At 46.3% G+C, this 22,819-nt stretch overlaps 1 protein-coding gene across 2 annotated transcripts in view; it reads left to right on the forward strand.

Annotated features, from left to right (window-relative positions):
* Nucleotides 1-22,819, forward strand: part of Wwc1 (WW and C2 domain containing 1) — a gene marked incomplete at its 5' end in the record, with an annotated part of 166,521 nt that overhangs the window by 62,905 nt on the left and 80,797 nt on the right. For both annotated transcript variants that reach the window (XM_005376298.2, XM_005376299.2), the window contains 2 exon segments: nucleotides 11,729-11,838; nucleotides 22,220-22,423. In XM_005376298.2, coding sequence (XP_005376355.1) covers nucleotides 11,729-11,838; nucleotides 22,220-22,423 — 314 coding nt within the window.

The raw sequence follows: 22,819 nt of genomic DNA on the forward strand, positions 1-22,819 counted from the left end.
CTTGAGCAGCTGAATGAACAAGAGAAGGAGAGCCGCAGCGGAGAGGACAATGCTGAGAAGTCATCCTAGCAGTATGAATGAATAATTCATATTGTCTCAGCCTCTTTCCAGGGCTTCCCAAAATAGCTGCTGTAATTGCTTGTGTTTTGTGCTGGTGACTTGAATGCAGCGGCCTGCAGCTCTGAGCACTTCAGGGTTTCATGTTGACTCACAGGTAGGGCTTCCCTCTGGGAACAGCATTCTATTCACCTTCTTCTTAAAAACAGAAATGTTGGGAGGCAAACCCTTGAAAAAAGCCATACTTTTCAGCGGTGAAGACTGTTTTCTTTTCAATTCCTGTGCAGAGATCCTTTGTAATCACTGACTCTAGGCCTCTGTGGTCCTGAGAAATAAAGAAGTAGCAATTGGGTAGACAGAGCAGCCAAGCTTCAGGGCTGGGTCAGCCTACTCTCTATGATGCAGTCAGCAAACACATGGGAATCTGCAGCTTCATATTCTCAGCTGTGCCTGGGCCCTGCTGCCTTGTGCTTCCAAGATGTGCCAGCTGCAGCACTGTGGATAGGTATCAGGTGATCCCGGTCTAGCTGGGTAGGTAGCCCAGGGGATTAGTACCACATTGCCCCTAGATTCTGGCTGAATGCCTGTGGTGTACTGCACAGAGCACTGGTCCTGGAAGAAAGACCTGCTGTGTGCACTGAGGAGATGCTGGAGATGTGTCCCAGGAATGATGTGTGCAAGGGGAGCAGGGCAGGTACCAGAAGTAACCAGGAGGATCCACAACTCCCAGTCCATTCCTGTTGATGGACATTTGAGTTATTTCTAGTTTGGGGTTATGACAAATAAACATAACTTTGATTTTGAGAAACAATATTAGTTCATGTGTCATAAGAACAGGAGAAAATCTTCCAATAAAACTGTGACCCATTGTTTTTAATTAGTTAGAATGTTTATTTCACACTTGTTGAAATCTTTCTAATTTAGATTTTTTAAAAAGAACTCACATGTCACTTTTATGCATATAGAAAAAAAAGAATACATTAGCAAAATAAAGCTCCAGTGTTCCTAAAACATCTTCCCACTCAGAATCTAAGTCTTTGGGGGTCACTTTTTAAGTGAGTTGCTGACATTTGTGCTTTTAATATTTTCCTTTGTCCCATTAAAGATTGGCATTACTAATGCAGCCTTGGTATAAGGATCCACAGAGGAACTCAGAGCTTATGTTGCTGGGCTTTGAAGGCAACTCGGCACCCTGTAGAGTTAACCTACTTTGGGCTCCTGCTTTGGGAATGTTGTTCAACAGGTCTGTTCACTGCACCTCAGTCCCTGTCCACACCCATGCAGCTCCTGGGGGTTAAAAGTGCTCCTCTCTTACTTCTGGGGTTTTATCTCAAGCCTGTGACATCTATCCCACCAGTGACAGTACCTTGGCTATCTGTGCACACAAAAGAGTGACAGCTCCTATGGGACTGCCACCTGGCTGACAGTGGTGGCAGGGAGACAGCATTAGGAACACAGGTCCTCATATCAGCAGTGCTGACTGCGTCTAAAAATGTGCCTCTCAGCACTGGTGAACTAGAGTACGTAAGGGACCTTGGACAGTGCCTTGCACTTTGCACACACTGAGTGGGATTTGGCCTTGTTCTTCTTACTAACCACCACTTTCCTATTGGCCAAAAAGGGTGGTGGTGGTGGTGATGGTAATAGTACCTGCTTCGTAGAAATATCATGAAGATAAAGGAAATGATTTATTTTATGTAGAGTGTGTGGTCCACTGCCTAGAACTTAACTGGCAAAAATGTCTTAATTATATATCATTCCATTGCAACAGCCTGGTGCCCTCTGCCTTAGGGAAAGGGAGACCACTGGTTAGACTCACCTAGGCTGATGCCATAAAGGGTCCTTACAGGGCTCCTCATTGCACAGAGAGGGAAGGCGCCTTGCCCGTGGGCAGAGTTGGGATTCCAACCCAGATCTTGTCATTCCCCTTCCTTGTGCTGCTGAGGAAGGGCTCTAAGTCAGACAGGATCGCAGTGATGAATTCACAGATGAATTCTATTTCTTGGTACTCCATATTTTTATGCTATGTGTCCAGATTCTGAGCAGAAGATTCAATGCCCAATTTCAGAGAAGGCTGGGTGTGTTACAGAGGCTACTAATACTGCTGAAGAGGCCCTGGGCCGCTGACACCTTAGAAACGCAGCTCATGAACCAGAGGGAATAAAGCTGGGTGTTGAGTATCCTCCAAGCCCCAAGTTCAGAAAGGAGGAGGGCTGCAGCCCTGCCTACGTTGTGTGCCAGGTGCCTAGTTGAGTGTGCCATTCCCATGCCCTAATTCATTAACTCTTTGCAAGAACCCTGGGAGGCAGGTTTTCCTTTTTTTTGAGACAAGGTCTCACTATGTAGTTCAGGCTGGGCTTGAACTCATGATCCTCCTGCCTCAGCCTCCTAAGTGCTGGGATTACAGGTGTGCACCACCGTGCCCAGCTGGTTTTCTTGATTGCTTTATATCCATGGGGAAATGGAGGCTCAGAACCAGGGAAGGAATATCCTGACATGAAACAGTTAGGACAAATGGACCTGTCCTATCTAGTTCTACTGGCTTGCTCTTAGGGGCACAGAATTTCTACAGCCTGGGTCCCAAGTGGGGAATGAGGGGGAAGCTAGAGTGAAGCTGGATGAGGGGCAGACAGGTTTATCAGGGACTTTTTCATACCACGGACAGGGCTTTCAAGGAATTACCCTCCAAGGAGTTGTAATCACATAAGGGCCCATCTCCAGCCTTGTGTCTCCATGAATGTCAGCTTCATAGCTTCACCTTGGTTCCCACCCAGTGACAAATCCCCTTTCTGTATAGTAAGGGAGCGCACCAGGAAAACAATGTCAACAGTGGCGGCCATGCCAACCCAGCACCAGGGCAGCTTGATCTCTCGGTGTTGTGAGTGAGACGGGGCTGGGATCGGTGCCCAGGTCTGAAGCTCAGCTCTGCTGCTGGACACTTGGGTGATTCTGGGCCAGTCTTTTCTCTCCGTGCCTCAGTTTTCTCATGGGTAAAACAAGAGGTTGATATGTCAGTTCCCTTTTAGTTTTAACTTTGTTTAATACTGCTACTTCAGGGACTGCATTTGGGCGGTCATGTAAATAATGAATAACTCGGTTATTGGATACTCACTATGCCCTTGAGTACTGTTCATGCATTATCTCATTTAATCCAGAAGGCACATTGGGAAGTAGGTCTCACTGGTACCTACCTAAAAGAGTTGTCATGAAGGCCAAGTGAGGAAATATTTATAAAGTGCTTTGAACAGTTACTGGTGCATAGTAATAATTATAGCAGTAACTATTCAATAATTATGTTATTTTTCTCATTTCCCCCATGTAAACACCGGACTACGGAGAGTTTTAAGTATTTTGCAGAAGTCTTCACACAATTGGGAAATGGCGCCCATGGACCCAAACCCAGGGCATCTGGCTCCAGAGCCATTTGTTCTTAACTGCTAGTGTGCACTGCCTCTTGATGAGATGAGACACAGAAGTAATGCACGGGAGAGCAGTGGGGGCTGGGTGCAACGAGGCAGTACCTGTCCCCAGAGGCATACCAATTCCATGTTTAAAAGAGAGCACTGTAGCCAATAAACAGTCCACTCTGCAGGCTGAGCTTGGCCTTCAGGTAGTCAGTTGGCCATGTCTCCTCTAAGCTGTGGTCTGGTTCTCAGAACTGTAATGCCAGGTTCCAGCAGGGGACACACGGAAAGGACTAGTAGTACAGGTTCACAGTGTGTCAGTGACTGTGGAAGTTGGGAAGGAGACATCCAGATGGAGGCAGAGGGAGGGAGGGAGCGATCCCAGAACCGCAGCAGGGGTCGTGAAGACCGCATCTGGGATTTGGCAGGGGCAGTTGAGCCACTGTTGTTGGAGGTCCAGCCGAAGTTGGGGAGGAGGGTGGGAGGGTGGAACATTCTGGAATCTTCCCTTCAGCTCTGTCCTCTCTTCTTTCTTCCATAAAAGAATTCTGGAAGTGGGAGTGCCTGGGCCAGGAAAGTATCTGGATAAACCAGCCCAGCCGAAGCAGGGAAACTAAGAGGGTTGGGAAGCCAGAATGTTGAGACAGGTGTTCTGAGAGGGCAGAGCCGGAGAGAGGGAGGGAAGTGTTTCAGAGAGGGAGAATTTGGGCGTTCCTGTGCAACTGCTGCCTGCTTCAGAGAGCAGATTCTGAGGACCAAGTCCAGAACAGCTGCTGCCTCCTAACTTGTCTGGATTGATTTCCACAGAGAGAGCTCGTGCAGCCCCAGCTTCTCCAGGAAGGGAGAAGCACAGAGTAAGGCTGATGAGCTATACAAGCCTGGGTGAATTTTTTTCTTTAATAGAGGTCTAAAACCTAACTCATATCAGCTAATGTTGGCTGTGCTATGTGCTCAGCATTTTTTTTTTTTTTTTTTTTTGTAGTACTGAGGATAAAACCCAGAGCCTTGTGCATGCTGTGGAAATGCTGTGCCATTGAGCTACACCCCCCCAACCAGACCACAGCTCCTTTTAATCAGGTAGTTACTCTGAGCATCCCCTTTTAAACATGAGGAAGCCAGCTCAGAGAGGTTAGACCCTGCACCTAAGGACGCAGAGCTGGTGAGAAGCGAACGTCTGCACTGGTACCCAGATGGCTGACTCCCGAGCCCATGAGTTTTAGCCACTCCTGTGTATCCCTGGGGGTAAAGAACGATGCTGGTGGTGTCGAAGGTGGCAGCTAACATGTGAAGGATTTAAGTGGAAGAGTGGCATGATTGTCTCGGTGCACAGATGTCTTCCAACTGATCATGTTAACAACCCACATTTTTGAGGGCTTGTTGCATGCCAGGCAGGCCCTTGGCTAAGCGCTTTGTGTGGGTTATGTCATTTAATCCTCACAGCACTCAGATGAGATCGGGACTTCCCATACATTTCTTTGAGAAGGAAACTCCTCTTTACAAAGTTACAAAACATACCCACAGTTGTAGACAAGGTGGAGCCTGAGTTTCAGCCAGCATCCAGTTCCTAGGCTCTGAGGGTGACATCTGTCCTTCCTGCTCATGCTCTGTGGAGCTGGCCAACGCTGTCTTTCTTCCTCTGTAGACCTCTTCTTCCTGGGAGTCTGTCCCTTCTCCCAGCCCCCCTTAGCCTTTTGCTTCAGTTTCACTCAGCTTGCACCCTATGAAGTGTCCCCGCATCCTTTAATTACCCACTTCACAGCCGGGGGTGTCGCACGGCCACACACATTGTTGCGGAATATCACAGTGATCATTCCCTGCCCCTTTCAAGTGTAAGTCTTGTGTCAAAGGCCAGGTCCTGGGCTCTGGAGGGCAGAAATAGGCTTATTCAAATGTCACATTGGGTCCAGATGGGACAGGGCTGCTGGATGTGCGCTACAAAGTCCGGTTGCTTGGTGTATAAATGGAAGCGAGGGTGAAAGGCAGAGAGAAGAGTCAGGGAGCATCTCCAGGGCACCTTGTGCAGCCCAGCACAGGGCAGCTTTCAGGGGTGCTGAAGTCCCTACTTAGCAAGGGACTCAGAGCCTCGGAGGTCAGGCTCTGCACTCCCATCGCCCCGTCTCACCAGCTGCACCTCGTTCCCGCTACACTGGCTTTCCTCTTTGTTCCTCAAATGCACTAACACTGGGCATGGAGCTGTACACCAGCAATTCTAGCACTCAGGAGGCTGAGGCAGGAGGATTGCAATGAGTTTGAAGCTAGCCTGGGCTACATAGTGCATTTATGACCAGCCTGAATTACAGAGAGAGACCCTATCTTGAAAAGAAAAAAAAAAAAAATCGCACCAATATCACCCTGCCCCAGAGCCAGAACCTGTGTGCTTGGTGTTCTCTAAGATCTGCCCTTGGCTGGCTGCTTCCCACCCGCTGCCTCCCTTCTAGTGTTAGCTTTTCAGAGGCTTCCCTTGAGCATGCATTCACCCTTCTACTTGATCCCAGGGCCTGGTGCTTTTTTCTTAATAATAGGAATCTCTGAAATGATGGCATTGATTTGCTTCTGGATGGGGTGTGTCCTACCCTTACACTGGAAGGACAGGGCTCCATCTGTCTGTCCCACTTCCTCAGCTGTGTTTATTAGAGCTCACCTCTGAGCCCTGTCTTCCTACCCTCAGCCCTACTCACAAACGTGGGAGCTGGTTACCTTGATCATCCCTGGATGTGTCAGACGAGTGAATGAGGTATGGGAACACAGCACAAAAGAAGGAAGGAGAACCTCAGACACTGGCATTTGCTTTCTGCTCTCCTGGGCCTTCCAGGTGCAGAAGGAGCGGGCCTGCCAGGAAGCGGTGCTGCACTGCAGCCGGAGGTGAAGGGGTGTTAGCTGCGGTTACGAAATCTCAGCTATGGGAACTATGTGAGCGAAACAGCTGGGGGCAGGAAGAACCAGCCGGCCCATTGTGCCTGGGTGGGAAGGAGAGGTTGGCAGAAAGAGTGGACGGTTTTGGCTTTCAGTCTGGAGGGCCCTTTCGACCGTGATCCTGCCTGGCTAGCTCTTGGAGGGAGAGGGCAAGTCGAGGGCCAGTGGCTTGCAGGGAGGTAATAAACAGGTCACTTCAGGAGGGAGTGCTAGGCACATGGGAGAAGAGATAGGTCACCTGTTAAGTCCCAAGAGACTCACTACTGGTGTTACACTTGGCAGATGGCTTTCTGTTCCTCCCCATGTTGCCTCCTCAGAAGAGACGCCTTGTCTGAATCCAGAATGACTGGCATAACCGTGTGTCTCTGGAGTCCTGCCCTTTGACTCCCTTTGGAGAAAACAACCGGCTGCCTGCTGCTGAGAGAAGGCCAGGGCTGCATTCGGCCTTCCCCGACAGGTGTGCCTGGCTACCCCTTGCAAAGTGCACCTGGCAGGACCTACCTGTCTCCACGGTGATACATCCGGGCTGTCTTCCCAGGAGGGCCAGTTGTGAAACATTCAGGAATGTTTGTGCTGCTTCTAAAATTTGTAATTAAGAAGAAGCAGAACTTGCTCTCACCTGGCCCTCTGCCTTCCCTCTCACGCCTCTCACCCCTTAGCATCTGGGTCATTTGCTTTCACGATTGTGGTTTTGAGCAGCTCAGGACATGGAGGCTGGAGGCAGAGACTGACCATAACTGGCTGGACCAGGAGGGTTGCTGGGAGTTCCAGACAGCACACCCCACCCCCCCGCCCACTGTCCTGGCCACATCTGAAAGCAGATACAGTATCTCTTCTCACCTCACACTCTTGGCACCTGCCCATGGTGGAACGTTGCAGACCATAGGAGCCCCCACAACTCCCGGGGGTGGGTATATAGTATCCATGGACAGTCAGTTCTGCCCCCTGGCAGGAAGAATGAACGTGTATGTATATGTGTGTGTATATGTGTGTGCGTGCGCATGCATGCTTAAATCCCTGCGCTGCTAAAACCCTTGCCTTTATCCTGATTCTCTGAATGACACATCTCTGCACGCTGAATAATTCATCTCCCTCTTGGCATTTGTTCCAGAGAGAATCTTGCTGTCCAGATTTCTTGTTAAGTTGCATAGTTCTTTCCCATAGCAGCCTTCCTCTTTCCCATGAAAGTGCACTGAAAGGCAGCCTTCCACCTTCTCCCCGTGGTTGTGTCCTTGGGAGACCCAAATATCACACCCAAAGGCACTCTTCTTCACTCATCTTCTCCTTCTGACTTTGGGTCCTCTCGCCTCACTTTCTTTCCTTTATGCCTGTTGGGTACCTGTCTGCATTCTGTGCTAGTGGGAGTCAGCATCTTAGCCCTGTCTGTCACATTACTGATGCTGTGCTTGTATTTACCCGAGTTCTGACTTCTCACTGTGTGAAGCTGGATCAATCAGTGGAATTAATGGTGTTCTAGAGAAGGGATGCATGTTTGACCTTTCAGTCCTGCACCCTAGACTCATTCCTAGCCACACACGGAGGGACTCAGGGAACCATTTGTATTCACGACTTTGAAACAGTCCATTGTCTTATCATTAAGGAAGGTGCATTCTGAGCGTATTGAGTATCTTTGTACCGAGACATAACTGCAGAAGGGCCCCAGAGCATAAAGGCCCAGGGCCTGTGCCCGCATCAGACATCCCTGTGGTTCAGTTTTGTCCTCTGCCTCTAGCGTAGCTTGCTCCATGTTCCAGATTTCTCTGAGGCTCACTTGGTCTTGTTAATTTTTATTAGCAAAGCTTGGGTTTTAGGACCTAGTGGTAGGGCATCAGGAGGTGTAAACCTTTAGCACTTATTAACTATGTAATATGGAGCATGTTTCCTCATTTGTAAAACTGAGTAAGAGCACCTACTACCCAGAGAGGGAACATGATATACGTAACATGCTTTCTAGGCCTAGATTTAGCCATTGTTAAATATTTTAATTATAATTAATGCATAAACATTATAGCACAGTTAGTTTAAAAAGAAATTAAAATTGCATTTAAGTCTATATACTCAGATAACATTTCAATATCTGTTTTACCAGTTTTATTACACACACACACTCTCTAGGCAGAATATCAGCAGTTACAGCCTGTAATCCCAGCACTCAGGAGGCAAGGGAATCACTGCAAATTCAAGGCCAACCTGGGCTACATAGTAAGTTCAAGGCCAGCCTGTACTACATGATAATAATAACCAGTCTCTCTCTCTCTCTCTCTCTCTCTCTCTCTCAGACACACACACACACACACACACACCCCATACTATAACCGAATTCTGTAGCTTTTTTCTTTCACCAGTCTTGCCTCCCTGCACTCATTCCTATCCATACACCGAGGGGCCCAGGGAATCATTTGTATTGGTGAATTTGAAAGTTTTCATTGTCGTTTCATTAAGTAAAATGAGAGTATATTTCCACATTGGCAATATGCAGACTACTTCCTTTTTTGTTGTTGTTCCTACTTAGTATTTTATTCACCCATTGCACAAATACCTATAGAGCACCATGTATGCTGGACATAAGATTCTGTTGCTTGAGGGGCTGGGGATTTAGCTCAGCGGCAAAAGCGCCTGCCTGGCAAGTGCAAGGTCGTGAGTTCGGTTCCTGGTACCGGAGAAAAACCAAAAAACAAAAAAAAAAAAAAAAAAAAAAAAAAAAAAAAAAAAAAAAAAGATTCTGTTGCTTGGATGCACCATTGATTAAAATCTTTCATCCTTAGGAGGAATTTCAAAAGAAGACAGTTTTTATGCAGGCTCAGGAAAGCCGTTGAGAGGGGACATGTGTTCTTGGTTTTCTGGGGTGCAAACTGTATGTAGTAAGATTCCCGTCTCCGCTGGCAGGTGGGAATTCTCAGGGCAGAGTGCAAGGAGGAGAAGGAGCCAGAAGGAGGGGTTTCCCTGGGGCCCTGAGCATTCCTGTTCCCTGGCATTTATCTGTGTCAGTCACAGAGCAGCTCACCTTGGCGGGGTGTATCTGTGTGTAGAGCCTTTCTTCAGAGACCCTTTGAAAGATTCGCTGGACAAAATAATGTTGGATGATGTGTGTGTCTCTCCATCCCTGGACTTCATTCTCACTAAGAGGAGGGAACCAACTCATGGAGAAGCTGGAGCAAGGGAAGCACTGAGGGCAGTGGCCTCTGGTTCCTGAAGTCTGGGCAGGTTGTGGAGTGGTGGCGTGGGCAGGCTAGGCTGCTCACAGCTCTGTGGAAAATGTCCAGAATGCCTGGGATAGGTGCACCTGAGCGAAAAGCATTTTGAGCTGTTGAAAGGTCCCCGCTGCCTGGTTTCCCCATTTTACCCTTTGTGTATCAGGCTGGTGGCCTGTGATTTTCCGTGGTTCTTAGGAGATGTGTTGAGGATGTCGACTGTGAAGAGAACTTAGTAGCTTGCAGCAGGGTGCACTGGAGACAGACTGCCCTGACTGAATTCCAGTCTTTGCGCCTGACACTGAGAAGACAATATTATTCAGTCTTTGCTAGCTTCAGTTTCCCACTGTGGTCAGGAGAGGCAGTAACGAATGTGTTCCGGGTGCTCCCTCAAGCCAGCATCTGTGTTAAATGTTTAACTCACAGTTGCAGCCTTTTTTTAATCTCGATTACCACCTGGAGGGTTATTATACTATTATCCTCATTTTACAGATTTAAAAAAGCTTCTGGGAGTTTAACTAAGTTGTCCAACTCATACAGTTAAAAAATGATGCCTCCCCCTCGCCCCCAGTACTCGGGATTAAATCCAAGACTCTTGCACTGAGCGACATTCCTAGTCCTTTTTTAAATTTTGAGACAGAGTCTTGCTAGTTGCTAAATTTCCCTAGTCGGCCTCACACTTGTGATCCTTCCGCCTGAGGCTGCCAGAATGCTATGATTATAGGTGTGTGCTCACCGTGCTCAGCCTAAGTGATGCTTCCTGAATCCTTATTGTCAGGGCTTGGTCTGTTGCACTTAAATATATAGCACGAGCCCCATCCTCTCGGACTCAGCAGTCTTTCACAGTGCCACACTGGCTCCCTTGCTGTGGACCTGTGGTGAAGCAGCACAGCACGGTAGGGGAGTGCTCACTCTGTGTCCTGGAAGAAAAAGAGAGTGCGAGGAAGAGGCCGCGGCCCTACTGTCCCACTACACTGTGATGTGAAGATCTCCCACTAGGTCCCACCTCCTGACGGCTCCTCTATCACTTCCAAATGGTACCAAGCCAGGGACCAAATCTCTAAAAGGACCTTTGGGGGCTCTTCCACATCAAACTATGGCATGAGTTTAAGAGGGAAGGAGATGGAACAGAATAAGAATGAGGGTAGTTTCCTCTGATCAAGGAAGCCCTTGGTCAGAAATCCTGGACCCCATCCCAGTCATTTCCCTTCCTGTCCCATCGTACCTTGGTTTGCCAATCTGTAGAAAAAGGTATGAAGCAGAGTCATCTGGGCTTCCAGAGCTGAGACAGGGAGGAAGCAGACAGGAGAGGAGGAATATTAGAATCAATATTTTAGACAAGGCAGCAATAGGAAGAAACCAATGCGGCCACTTGAGCTAAGTTCCATGTGCCTAGATTCCTGGCTGTCCACACTATGCCTAAAATACTGGACAAATGGTTTGTGATACAGTTTTCCAGTCTTGACAAGCCTTTGTTGGTTTATTTAGTTGATTTGTTTGTATGTTTGATTTTGCCACTAACACTTGGTGTCTACCACCCCCATTCATTCCCCCTGTGCTAGGGACCTAAAGAGTGATTATTGCCAAAAGATCAGTTTGTCCAGGAATATCACAGGGAGGACAGCAGTAGGTACAGGCATTTGGGAATCAATTCAGTCAGCAAATAAACCCTGGTCACTGGCCAGACTCAGAGGGATAGAGCATCTGCTGTTCTAGATGTTGCAGTAAGCCAGCTTTCCAATGGGCAAGTGGGCATGACAGACACAGCATAGAGCCAAGCTCCAGTTGGGAGATGGAATGGGCCAGTGAATTACAGGTGGGGTAGCCAGAGAGGGTTGAGTCCAAGTCAAGAAGCCAAGACTTGGCCTTAGAGCCAGTGCTCACTTAGAGATGCAGCAACAGAGGTCCAGAGAAGGAGGGCGACTTACTCAATCACTACCAAGTTAGTGTCAAAAATCAGGACCAGAATGCAGATTCTCTGCCTCCTTGCAAGGGCGATCATACCGTGATGCTTTACCTTTACCTTCCCACAAACAAAAGGTCAGCAGAGCTGGTGGCACAGTACAGAACTTCAGGGCCTGTTGGGCTGGTCTGGAGGAGCAGCACATTGCAGGAGTTGGATATTGTAGGTTGATGGAGTGTGTGTCTCCTCTCCCTTTGCAGGTACACCAAACCGCTCACCTTTGCTGACTGCATTAGTGATGAGTTGCCGCTAGGATGGGAAGAAGCGTATGACCCGCAGGTCGGAGATTACTTCATAGACCACAACACCAGTAAGTTCCTGGCGGGCCTCCCTTTCCTGTGCTCCTCCCCGTCCTCCACCCTTCCCATGTCCTCCCCTCCCAAGTCTGGAAGAGCCATGGCGGAGGTTCTTGAAGCCAGGCTGTGTTTTGTTTTTTCATAAATGTAGAGATGTCACTGTGGATATAGATAGATAATGTATTCTCATGTAAAAATAACAGTTTAGAAGGATTTTTAGTAGAATCTAAAAACCTTCCAATTCAATCCATCCCTCTGATTTTACAGAGGCAATATTGCTAGCAATTTCTTGTATCTTTTCAGAGATTTCCCAGTCATGTGTGTGGCTTTATGTGTGTATGTGATATTCTTCTTATACATATACATTTATGTATGTTCATAGAGTTTTTCCACCATAAAAATCGATGTGCCATTGTCACTGCCAGACCATAGTGGACAAGAGCTGTTCAGTTCCCAGGAGCGCATACGCATATGTGCCTTGATGGACTGATGTGAGCGTAGGTGTGTCCAGTCCGTCAGACCGGTCAGGCCACTCTCCTATCTGAGATGCCAGCAGTCTGATCAAGTGCAGAGATTCCTAGTAGCTCTGTGGCTAGGACTGTGGTGGAGGGATTAGTCAAGAAACGGAGAAGCATGTTGTCTGAGACAGATGGAGGAACCCACGGAGCTCTGGAGAGTTGATATGTGTTTGGGCTTAATCTATGGTGCACCCTCTTAACCATGAGCATGCTTGTCCTTACCCAAGACCACCATTGGCTGCTCCATTTGTCTGTGTTGTATAGAACAAAAGGATTTCCCTCTTTCACTTCCAGTTTTTTAAATTGGGAGGATTCTCTTTACCTTTCAGGTCAGAGGAAAACAGCATGAAGTGGGAAGTGCCTGGCAAAGTTTGAAGGTTGAGAGCAGGGCACTGACTTCTGATTTCCCGTTTACTGAGCGTGTTCTATGCCTAGGGCAGGCACTTGATAGGCACTATCTCATGTAGCTCTCCCACCTGCCCTGTGCCATGCTGTGATGATCGTCCTCATCTTAAAAGTGGGAGTTAGAGGTAGCAACTGACTGCTGTAGACTCAGAGCTAAAACAGGGCTGAGCTGGGATTTGAACTGATGCAAGAGACTGGAGTTGTACGTCTCTACCTACTCCTTCTTCTGAGTTTCGTTCACCTATTATTGCAAGTTCTTGTAGAGTAGGACTGTGCCTCATTCATCTCTTTAGTCCCAGGCCCTTTACTAAGGCACATAGTAGGCCTGCACTCAACCTTTGCTAAACAGAAGAGAACGTAGGTGCATGGATACCTGAGTAAGTGGCTGGGTGAGCAGACTGTTGTTGGCACCAAAGTGTAGAAGAGCTTCTGAGAGACAGCTAATGGCATTAATTGCATTGTTGGGGGTAACAGGTTTCTATTAGCACTCGTGATTGCATACTGGGTAATGAGAAGTAAATATGCCTAATTGAGTGTGTATGGGGAATGAGGTTAATGCTTGGAGCACTGTATGGGATGCTGGGTTAAACACTGATGTACAGGCGCCCTAATCAGTCCTTCCCTGTTTCTAATTGCTGAGAGCATCCCCCTCATTAAAATCTGATGGGAGGAGTGGGATTTTTAAGGTGATTCTGTGAGTTGCTGGGGAAATAGAAAAAGGAAGGAGTAGCAGGCTGTGGCAGAGTTTATTCTCCAAGGGAGATGGCGGGGTGGGGAGGGCTGTGTGTGTAGGTAGTGATTGAATGGGACAGCCGCAGGAAGATCACCGTCTGTCATTTTACCAGCTGTCAGCCTCCTGATTTCCCTTTGGTTTGAAGGTGGGGTCATGGGATGGTTGAGGATACAATCTCTGTAGACGGGGCAGTTGATACAATGTGACAGTGACCATCGAGGCCCAAGTATTCAGAGCATGGACTTGGACTAATCTTATGTGTATGTGCTGTTCATGGACTGAAATTCTTCAGACCCAGTGTAATCAAATAATCGTTTGCTCATAAATTCACCATCCAACTTTCTTGCCTTCAACAAATATTTATCTACTATGTGTTCTGAAAGCTTGGAATACATGAGATGGCAAAATGGCAAAGATCCTTACAGAGATTTCATCTTGGCAAGAGAGACAGAAAATGAACTAAATAAGTAGATGGCATCATATGTTAGAAAATGTTCAGTACCACTGGGGAAAAGAGCAAAGCATGGGACCGAGGTGTGCTGGGAAGCTAAAGGAAAGTGGTGGTGGTGATACGTCATCTGTTCCTCCGTGGAGAAAACCTTATTGACACAATGAGAGGTGAGCTAAGACTTAAAGGAGGTGAAGAAGGATTTCAGGTTGATCGGTCGCATAGAACGATAGCTCTAAGTTCTGAGTACATTTAGCTTGTTCCAGGTAGAGCAAGGGCAGGTGTGCTTGTGGTACATCTGTGAGGAAGAGGGGTGAGGATCACTGGCAGATGGGAGCAGAGTGGAGATCAGGTGGGTCTGCCTTAAGCATGGAGACTTTTACTCTGCACAAGATGCGAGCCACAGCAGAGGTCTAAGCAGATGGGGGACTTGATCTGACTTATGTCTTAAAAGGGTCAATCTGGCTGCTGTGCTGAGGAGGCCTTACTAATGCAAGAGCTCAAGCAAGAAGAGTTGTGAGAGCCAGTTGTCACGGTCCAATGGCCCTGAGCTGGGGCTGTCGTGCGGCTGATGAGATACGCAGGATACTGGATGTATGTTCAAGAGAGAGAGCCAGTAGGATGTCCTGCTAGATTGCATACAAGGTGTGAAAGAAAATGAAAAGGGGCTTTTTGGGCCTGAATTGCCGGAGGGATGGAGTTGACTTCTGCTGAGTGGAGAAAACTGCCAGAAGAGTGAGGTTAGCAAGGAAAAACAGGTTTTATTTGGACATGGTGAGCCTTCCGCACTTGTTACACGTCTGAGAGATGTTGCTGTTTCGTAGAAGCCTAGACTTTGGTAGAGATCTGAGCTGAAGATATATATTTGAGAGACATTAGCATACAGTTTAGATATTATTTAATGATGTGAAATCGGATGAGATCCCCAGAAGAATAAAGACAAAGGAGGGGACCAAAGGTGGAACTGTTGGGTCCTCAAAGGTTGGGAAGAAGAGGAAAACTAGCGATGATTCTAAACAAGGAGTGACCAGAAGGCTGGGAGGAAGACAGAGGTAAGCCTGGCAAAGGCAGCCTACCAAGGACAGCCATCAGTGGCGTCACATCCTGTGTTAGGTCAAGCACAAAGAGGACCAAGAATGGACCAGTAGACTTAGCATCCTGGGTGCTGCCGGTGACCCTGGCTTTGAAGGGCAGCTTTAGGCAGGGACTAAGGGCAAAAATCTGATAGAAAATTAAGAGGGAGGATTGGAAGCAAAAGGTATAGACAACTTTTTCCAAAGCACAGCCTGTTTTTCTTGTTTCATATGTCACCATTCAGTATTCCACCCCCTGCTGGTTTGGGGCACCTATTCCTAGATGAATAAATATTCTCAAAGTTTGTGTTAGTATTTGCCACAAAGCCTGAGGATACTGGTTTCCTCTTCTTCAGAATGAGGCTATTTTCATTTCTTTTGATCCTTGACAACTTTATCATATGTTTAGCCTGTTACTTCATTGTTTTATTTGTTTGTTTTTTATCTTTTTGAGACAGGGATGCAGTTCAGGCTGGCCTTGAACTCACTTTGTAGCTCAGGCTGGTCTCGAACTCGCAGTGATCCTCCTGCCTCAGCCTCCCGAGTGCTGGGATTACAGGCATGCGCCACTTCATTGGTTTTAATTTGCGTTCCTTTGCACGGTAACAAATGCTGAGTGTTCTCCAAATGTCCGGTTGTTTAAGACAGTTGCTTTTGTTGTTGTTGCGGCTCTTGGAAAGCACAGTCCTGTCAGCCTTGCAGGTGTGTTTGCACTGTGTGGGGAAAGCAGGTGTGTGGCGTGTGTAGGAAGGAGTGTGTGGCGGGTAGAGCTCATGAGCGCAGGGCCCTGTGTACAAAGGGAGAATGGAGCCTGGGATGGAGACACTGGGGAGCTGGTCGCCGTCCTCCATGATGGCTGGACTAAGTCAGCTGAATGCTTGTTGGAATTGGCTGCCTTTGGGGAGAGTAGAAGAACAGCATGGGGAAATGATGTTTTAGGAAGGAAACTCTGTAGTATGCTGAGTTATTAAATTGTATCTGTGTATAACTTCAACAAATAAGAATGAGAAATAGCCACCAGCCCAGTTTACCTCCAAGAGCCTGCCCAGGTGTAAAGTTACCTATTTTGGTGAGGTAAACTTGAAAAAAATAGTAGCAGCAAAGAGCTGGGCTGTGACTAGCTCAGAAATGACAGCACTCAACACAACTGTTTTGAGCCAGTGAGGGAGCTTTGAAAAAGTCCACTGCCCCTAAAAGATAGTCCTTTCTGTAGTGGCTGGCATGACTGGTATCCACATGGAGAAAGGAAACGACACACCTCCACTTCTACCCCTGCTTCGCACCGTATGGGAAAATCAACTCCAAAGGGACCGTAGACCTAGACTTAAATGCTAAAACATGTAGAAGAAAACACAGGGGAAGCTGGGCGTGGTGGCGCACGCCTGTAATCCCAGCACTCGGGAGGCTGAGGCTGGAGGATCGTTGTGAGTTCAAGGCCAGCCTGGGCTACAAAGTGAGCTCAACACTAGCCTGAACTGCAGAGCGAGACCCTGTCTCAAAAAGTAAAAAAAAAAAAAAAAAACAAAAAACACAAGGGAAAATCTGTAAGATTTTATTTATTTGTTTATTTTTGTTTGTTTCTTTAATTTGTAAGATTTTAAGGTAGGCAAAGTTTTTTTAAACAAGTCACAAAAGATACATAAAGGAAAAAATTGAGCTTGATCAAATTACAAACTCTAGTTTTCAAAGACTGCCTTTGAGAAACCGAGAAAAGGAAGCCAATGATAAGGAGAAAATATTTGCAACACCTGTATCTGACAGAGGACTCACATTTGGAATATAAAAAGAACCCTTATAACTTGATAGTGAGAAGCCCAACAACCCCGTAAAAATGTGGCCAGAGATCAAACAGATCCTTCATGAAAAAAGAGAGATACATGGCTAGTAGACACATACGAATGCCCTTTATAGGGGCTGGGGATTTAGCTCAGTGGCAAAGCGCCTGCCTGGCAAGCGCAAGGTCGTGAGTTCGGTTCCCGGTACCGGAGAAAAATCAAAACCAAAAAACTTGGGGCTGGGGATTTAGCTCAGCGGCAAAAGCGCCTGTCTGGCAAGCGCAAAGTCATGAGTTCGGTTCCCGGTACCGGAGAAAAATCAAAACAAAAAAAAAAAAAAAAAAGAATACCCTTTATAACACTGGGTGTCAGGGAAATGCAAATTAAAACTACAGTGTATACCCCATCATTATATACCCTACCAAGAGTAAAATTTTTTACAAATTGACAATGCTGTTAGCAAGGATATAGGAATTAGAATTTCTCTACTGGTGGTGAAAATGTAAAATAATACAACCATGTTGGAAAAGAATCGGTTAGTATCTTATAAAATTCCACATATATTTACCACATAAACCAGCAACTTCACCCCTGGGTGTTCTTGCCCGAGAAAAATGAGAACGTCTGCACAAAGACTTGAACATACTTGTTCATGATGACACCGTTCACCATAATCCAAAATGAGAAACAATCTGAAAGTTTATGGAAAAGTAAAGTGCTGTATGTTCATGCCATGGAATATTATTCAGTAATGCAACAACATGAACAAAGTTATCCGGGCCTTAACTAGAGGCCTGGCCAAACCACGTTGCTTCCCTACCATTTTTTTGGTGGCCCGTGCTTGCTTTTGTAATATAAACCAATATAAATACAGTGGCACCTCAGTTCACAAACTCAGTTCTCTCCATGATTCTGGTCACAAACCAAACTGGAAAAACCAGCTTAAATTTCCCCATAAGGTCGACATTGAACTTAACCTTTGAATTTGATTTAGTTCTTATCCAACTTGGTTTGCAACCAGAATCATGGAAAGAGTCAAGTTTGTGAACCGAGGTACCGCTGTTCATGGTTGCACAGACGAACACAATGCCCACACACCAAAATATGGGTTTTTAAAAAACCAGGTTGTATATTGGGTAGTTTTAATTTGCATACACTGTAGTTTACATTTGCATTTCCCTGACACCCAGTGTTATAAAGGGTATTCTAATGTGTCTATTAGCCCAGAGATTTCCTCGAAATTGGTCTACAGCTGGGCGTGGTGGCACACACCTGTAATCGAAGCACTTGGGAGGCTGAGGCAGGAGGAAGGCTAAGGCAGGAGAATCGTTGCAAGTTTAAGACCAGCCTGGGCTACAAAGTGAGCTCAAGGCCAGCCTGAACTGCAGAGCAATACCCTGTCTCAAAAAGATGAAAGAAAGAAAGAAAGAAAGAAAGAAAGAAAGAAAGAAAGAAAGAAAGAAAGAAAGAAAGAAAGAAAGAAGGGAGGGAGGGAGGGAGGGAGGGAGGGAGGGGAAAAAAAAAAGAAATTGATGTACAAAATGAAGTAGACAGCACACATTGCTTAAATCAGCTTCATTAGGCACAGTCTTAAGAGCAGAAAAGTCATGTAAGGTGTACAGTTGGACAAAATGTACATCATAAACCACCACTTCAGATGCTTGTAAAATACTCCCCACAGCCCATTGAGTCCTTGTGCTATTTCCTTTTCATTCTCTTCTACCCATCCCTTGCCTCCCAGGCTTGCCTGCTGTGGGGCTCTATATATGTGATCATACCACAGACATTCTTTGGATCTTGCTTTTCTCACTGAACATAAGGTGTTTGAGACTCATTCATGAATTATTCAGTAATACAACAACTCATTTGAGACTCATTCAACATGAACGCAGCTCTTTAAAAGATTATGCACATGCAGGGTGTGGTGCCACATGCCTGTAAACCCAGCACTTGAGAGGCTGAGGCAGGAGGATTGTTGGGAGTTCAAGGCCAGCTTGGGCTGTATAGTGAGACAAACAAAAAAAGTTATGCACATACAAAGAAAGGTGATATATAGCAGTTGGAGATGTAAGCAAGTTGCAAACCAATATATATATAATACAGTCCATATTGAACTAAATATAACTTTATATTATATATTTATGAATGTAAAATAACTTTGTGATGCATAAACAGATTTTCATTTATTGAACAGGCGATATGTTTTAGTGTGTGAGACTCCTAGTAACAGTTACTTGTGGGGAGCAGGACTGAAGAGATGGAAACTCTTGCTTCTTATTTTATAAATTTATAATGGTAGAATTGTGATATTTTTCTTTTTAGTATTTTTTAATGAAAATTGCATATGTATGTTTAAAAATATGTAAATATTTTTGTAAAATATATAAATATGTTTTAAAATATGCTTAAATATGTGTATGTTACTATATGTATATGTATGTGTATAGGTATATGTATGTGTGTAAGTATGTGTATATGTATGTTTCTTTTTATGGTACTGAGATCAAACCCAGGACCATATGTTTGCTAGGCAAGCACTGTCCCTGGGCTAAGTCTGTAATTTTTATTTTTTTTATTTATTATTTATTTTTAAGTATAATTTTTAGATCTCACTGTTTGGGAGTATAGCTCGGTGGTATATTGCTTGCCTAGCATGCATAATCCCCTGGGTTTAATCCCCAGTGCCCCTATACACTTTTTTTTTTTTTGCAAACTTTCAAATCCATCTCTAAGCTAGTTATAGTGGTACACACCTGTAAGCTCTGCACTCTAGGAGAGGCTGAGGCAGGAGGATTGCAAGTTTGAGCCTGAACAATTTAGAGAGACATTGTCTCTTTTTTTTTCTTTTCTTTTTTTTTTTTTTTTTTTTTGGTCTTTTTGAGACAGGGTCTTGCTGTGTAGTTCAGACTGGCCTTGAGCTCACTTTGTAGCCCAGGCTGGTCTCAAACTTGCAACAGTCCTGCCTCAGCTTCCCGAGTGCTGGGATTACAGACGTGCGCTACCACACCTGGCGGGAGACCTTCTCTCAAAACAAAAAACTGAAAAAAAAAGGCTGAAAATGCAGCTCAGTGTGAAAGCCCTGGGTTCATTCTCCAGGACAGGGGGTTGGGTGGGGGTTCCTGCAATCTTGCCAAGACGGTCTGCACTTCCTTTCTGCCACGTGTGCCAGCTGGAGGGGCAGTACTGGTCCCCACAGGGATGTACATGTCCACAGTCCCAGGAGTTCCACACCTGCTTCTGGGGGAGGGGGCCACACAACATCTGCCAGCAGCCAGCTTCATGCAGTCCATGTCCCCCTTTTAGGTCTTGTAACTGTTCCTCCCTCTTGCTGGTTGAAGGGATATAAAATTTTCCTCATGGGAAGCAATTTTGTGGTCCTTGTCAGCAATCTTTAGACCTTTTTTTCTCAGAAGGAGAAAGATCTTCAAGAATTACTATTCACGGACTGTTCAGAAATTGGCCCTGTAAAACTCTGAACCCCAATAATTTACAGTTCCCTGGAGCAGTGGTGCAAGGTCACACCTGCCCTAAGCAGGTGCAGAAGTAGGTAGGGGAGAGTACGCAGCTTGCCTGCTGTAACACAGCAGTCGGCGGGGACAAGAACTTGGGCCTCTGTGTTTGATCTTTCTTCCTTTTGTGGGAGACGCTCATGGACTTGTGTAGGAGGAATAAAGGCCAATGGAGGCACAGACTCGAATGTTCCCGAAGTCCGGGCACATGGCATGGATGAATGAAGCAGATCAGGTTCTGCTAGATGTGGCAAATTAGCCAGATCTTCTCAATGATCAAGAGAGGCCGTAAAACAGGATTTTAGTGACTCTGGCTCCCTACTTTTATGTGCTAGTAACTCATTCAAAATTAATAAAACGCTCCGGGCCAAGCAAAAAAAATCTTTCTGCAGACTGGAAAAAGGAAATAGCTGTGACTGTACAATTTCTGGTTTGCTGACCGCTCCTGACCCACCCTGACAATTAGGAGATGACCTCGCAGTGCACAGTTTGCGAGCACTGACTTTTGAACATTGCATTGTCCTTTCATATTTGCTCGGCTGCATTTTTTAAGGTCTTTTCCCCTCTCCAGACTCTAATTGTACATGTTTATTGCGTACATAATTTTTAAAAGTAGCCAGGTGTAGTGGCACATGCCTGTAATCTCAGCACTCGGGAGGCTGAGGCAGGAGCATCACCGTGAGTATGAGGCCAACCTGGTCTACATAGTGAGTTCAGGGCCAGCCTGAACTACATAGCAAGACCCTGTCTCCAAAACTAAAACAAAAACAGAACAAAAATTAGAAAAGCATGAAGGGAAGTATCTTATAACGCCTCTTACTGATACTTTACTATTTTCATATTATTTTTGAGGATGTACATATTTATTTGACAAATATAAAGGTACTTATTCAGATTTGCAACCTGCATTTCCATTCATTTTTATATCATAAGCACCTTTCTCTCAATTTTGTTCATTTTCCTTTTATTGTTGTTAATTTATTTCCAAAGACATCATTTTTAATAATGCACTGTAATACATTATGTAAATAAGGCATACTTATTCCAGCAGTTATTTCCTGTGTGTCCTTGGACAAATTACTTAACCTCTCTATCTCCATTTTCTCTCTTACATAATGGGGAAGGAATAGCATGTACCTTCTACAGTGAATGTAAGGATTGAAGGAGGTAATATATTAGAACTACTTAGAAGAGTACTTGACCTGAACATTAAATATGTCCTTGCTATTTGCTGTTATCAGTTTTATTCAAATGCATCTTTGAATTCTAAAGTATTTTTAAAGACTTGTTTATTTATTTCTCTTTTTGAGAGAAAGATTCACTATGCAATTCAGACTGGTCTTGAACTGTCTTTGTAGCCCAGGCTGTCTTCGAACTTGCAGCAGTCCTCTTGCCTCAGCCTCTTGAGTGCTGGGATTACAGGCGTGCGCCACCACACTGGGCCTCTAAGATACTTTTTAGAATTATTATAAGGGAGAATTGTTGGTGAAGAGTATTAACATTTGTAAGGTTCCTCATCCTTTTGGTCTTGCAACTTTCCAGTAAGCCTGTTGTAGTTTATACTTCTAGCAGGGCTTGGGCTTCCTGTTTCTCCTCTTTATCTGGAGCCTTAGCTATTTTCCCTTCCTCTGCTCTTCCCTGAATGACTGAGAACCACGGAGCCTTTCTGTTCAGAGGCCACCTCAAGCCGGACCTTTTCCCGTCTGTTCCAGACTGAGTTCACCTTTCTCTTAGGAAGTGGATCCTGGTTTACTCTTGCTTTGCAGGGCAAATCCAGACGGAGACGTTCCGCCCTGCGTCAGTGAGCTGAGCGCATTTAGGTGTGTTGGGAACCGCTCTGCGTTACGCTTTTGTCGTACTGGCCGGGATCCCACCGGCCGCTGATGTAACAGTGTGTGTGAGACGCTGACGCGGACTCTCCGGGTCTGTTCCAGAGACCACGCAGATCGAGGACCCGCGGGTGCAGTGGCGGCGGGAGCAGGAGCACATGCTGAAGGACTACCTGGTGGTGGCGCAGGAGGCTCTGAGCGCCCAGAAGGAGATCTACCAGGTGAAGCAGCAGCGCCTGGAGCTCGCGCAGCAGGAGTACCAGCAGCTGCATGCCGTCTGGGAGCACAAGCTGGGCTCCCAGGTCAGCTGTGAGTACCTCCCACCGCCAGACCCCTGCAGCGCTGGCAGGGGCCCACCGCGCAGCTGCTGCCAGTGCCCGTGCTGCTGCCCAGCACCTCTTACGTTGCCCGCTTTTCCCCGCCTCCGGTCCTTGCCCAAACCAGCATCCTCTTTCTGCCCACTCTGCTCCCGCCTGTGCCTGGGAAATGATTCGTTTGCCGTTTGTGCTCTGGTCCGCTCCGTCTCCTGTGTGAGCATCCCAGCGAGCTAGTTGCACTCCCTATGTCTTTGTTTAAAGGCTTCAGTGTCTGGGGGAGGCGGGGAGTTCTGTGTAGCGGGAGCATCAGTGTGGGAAGACCAAGTCCTTCACTGGAAGCCGTAGTAGATAGAAGTACGTTCCCCGCAGCGTGAGTATACTTAATGCC

Source organism: Chinchilla lanigera, unplaced genomic scaffold, assembly GCF_000276665.1.
Source record: "Chinchilla lanigera isolate Chin_1 unplaced genomic scaffold, ChiLan1.0 scaffold00007, whole genome shotgun sequence".
Classification (NCBI taxonomy): Eukaryota; Metazoa; Chordata; class Mammalia; order Rodentia; family Chinchillidae; genus Chinchilla; species Chinchilla lanigera.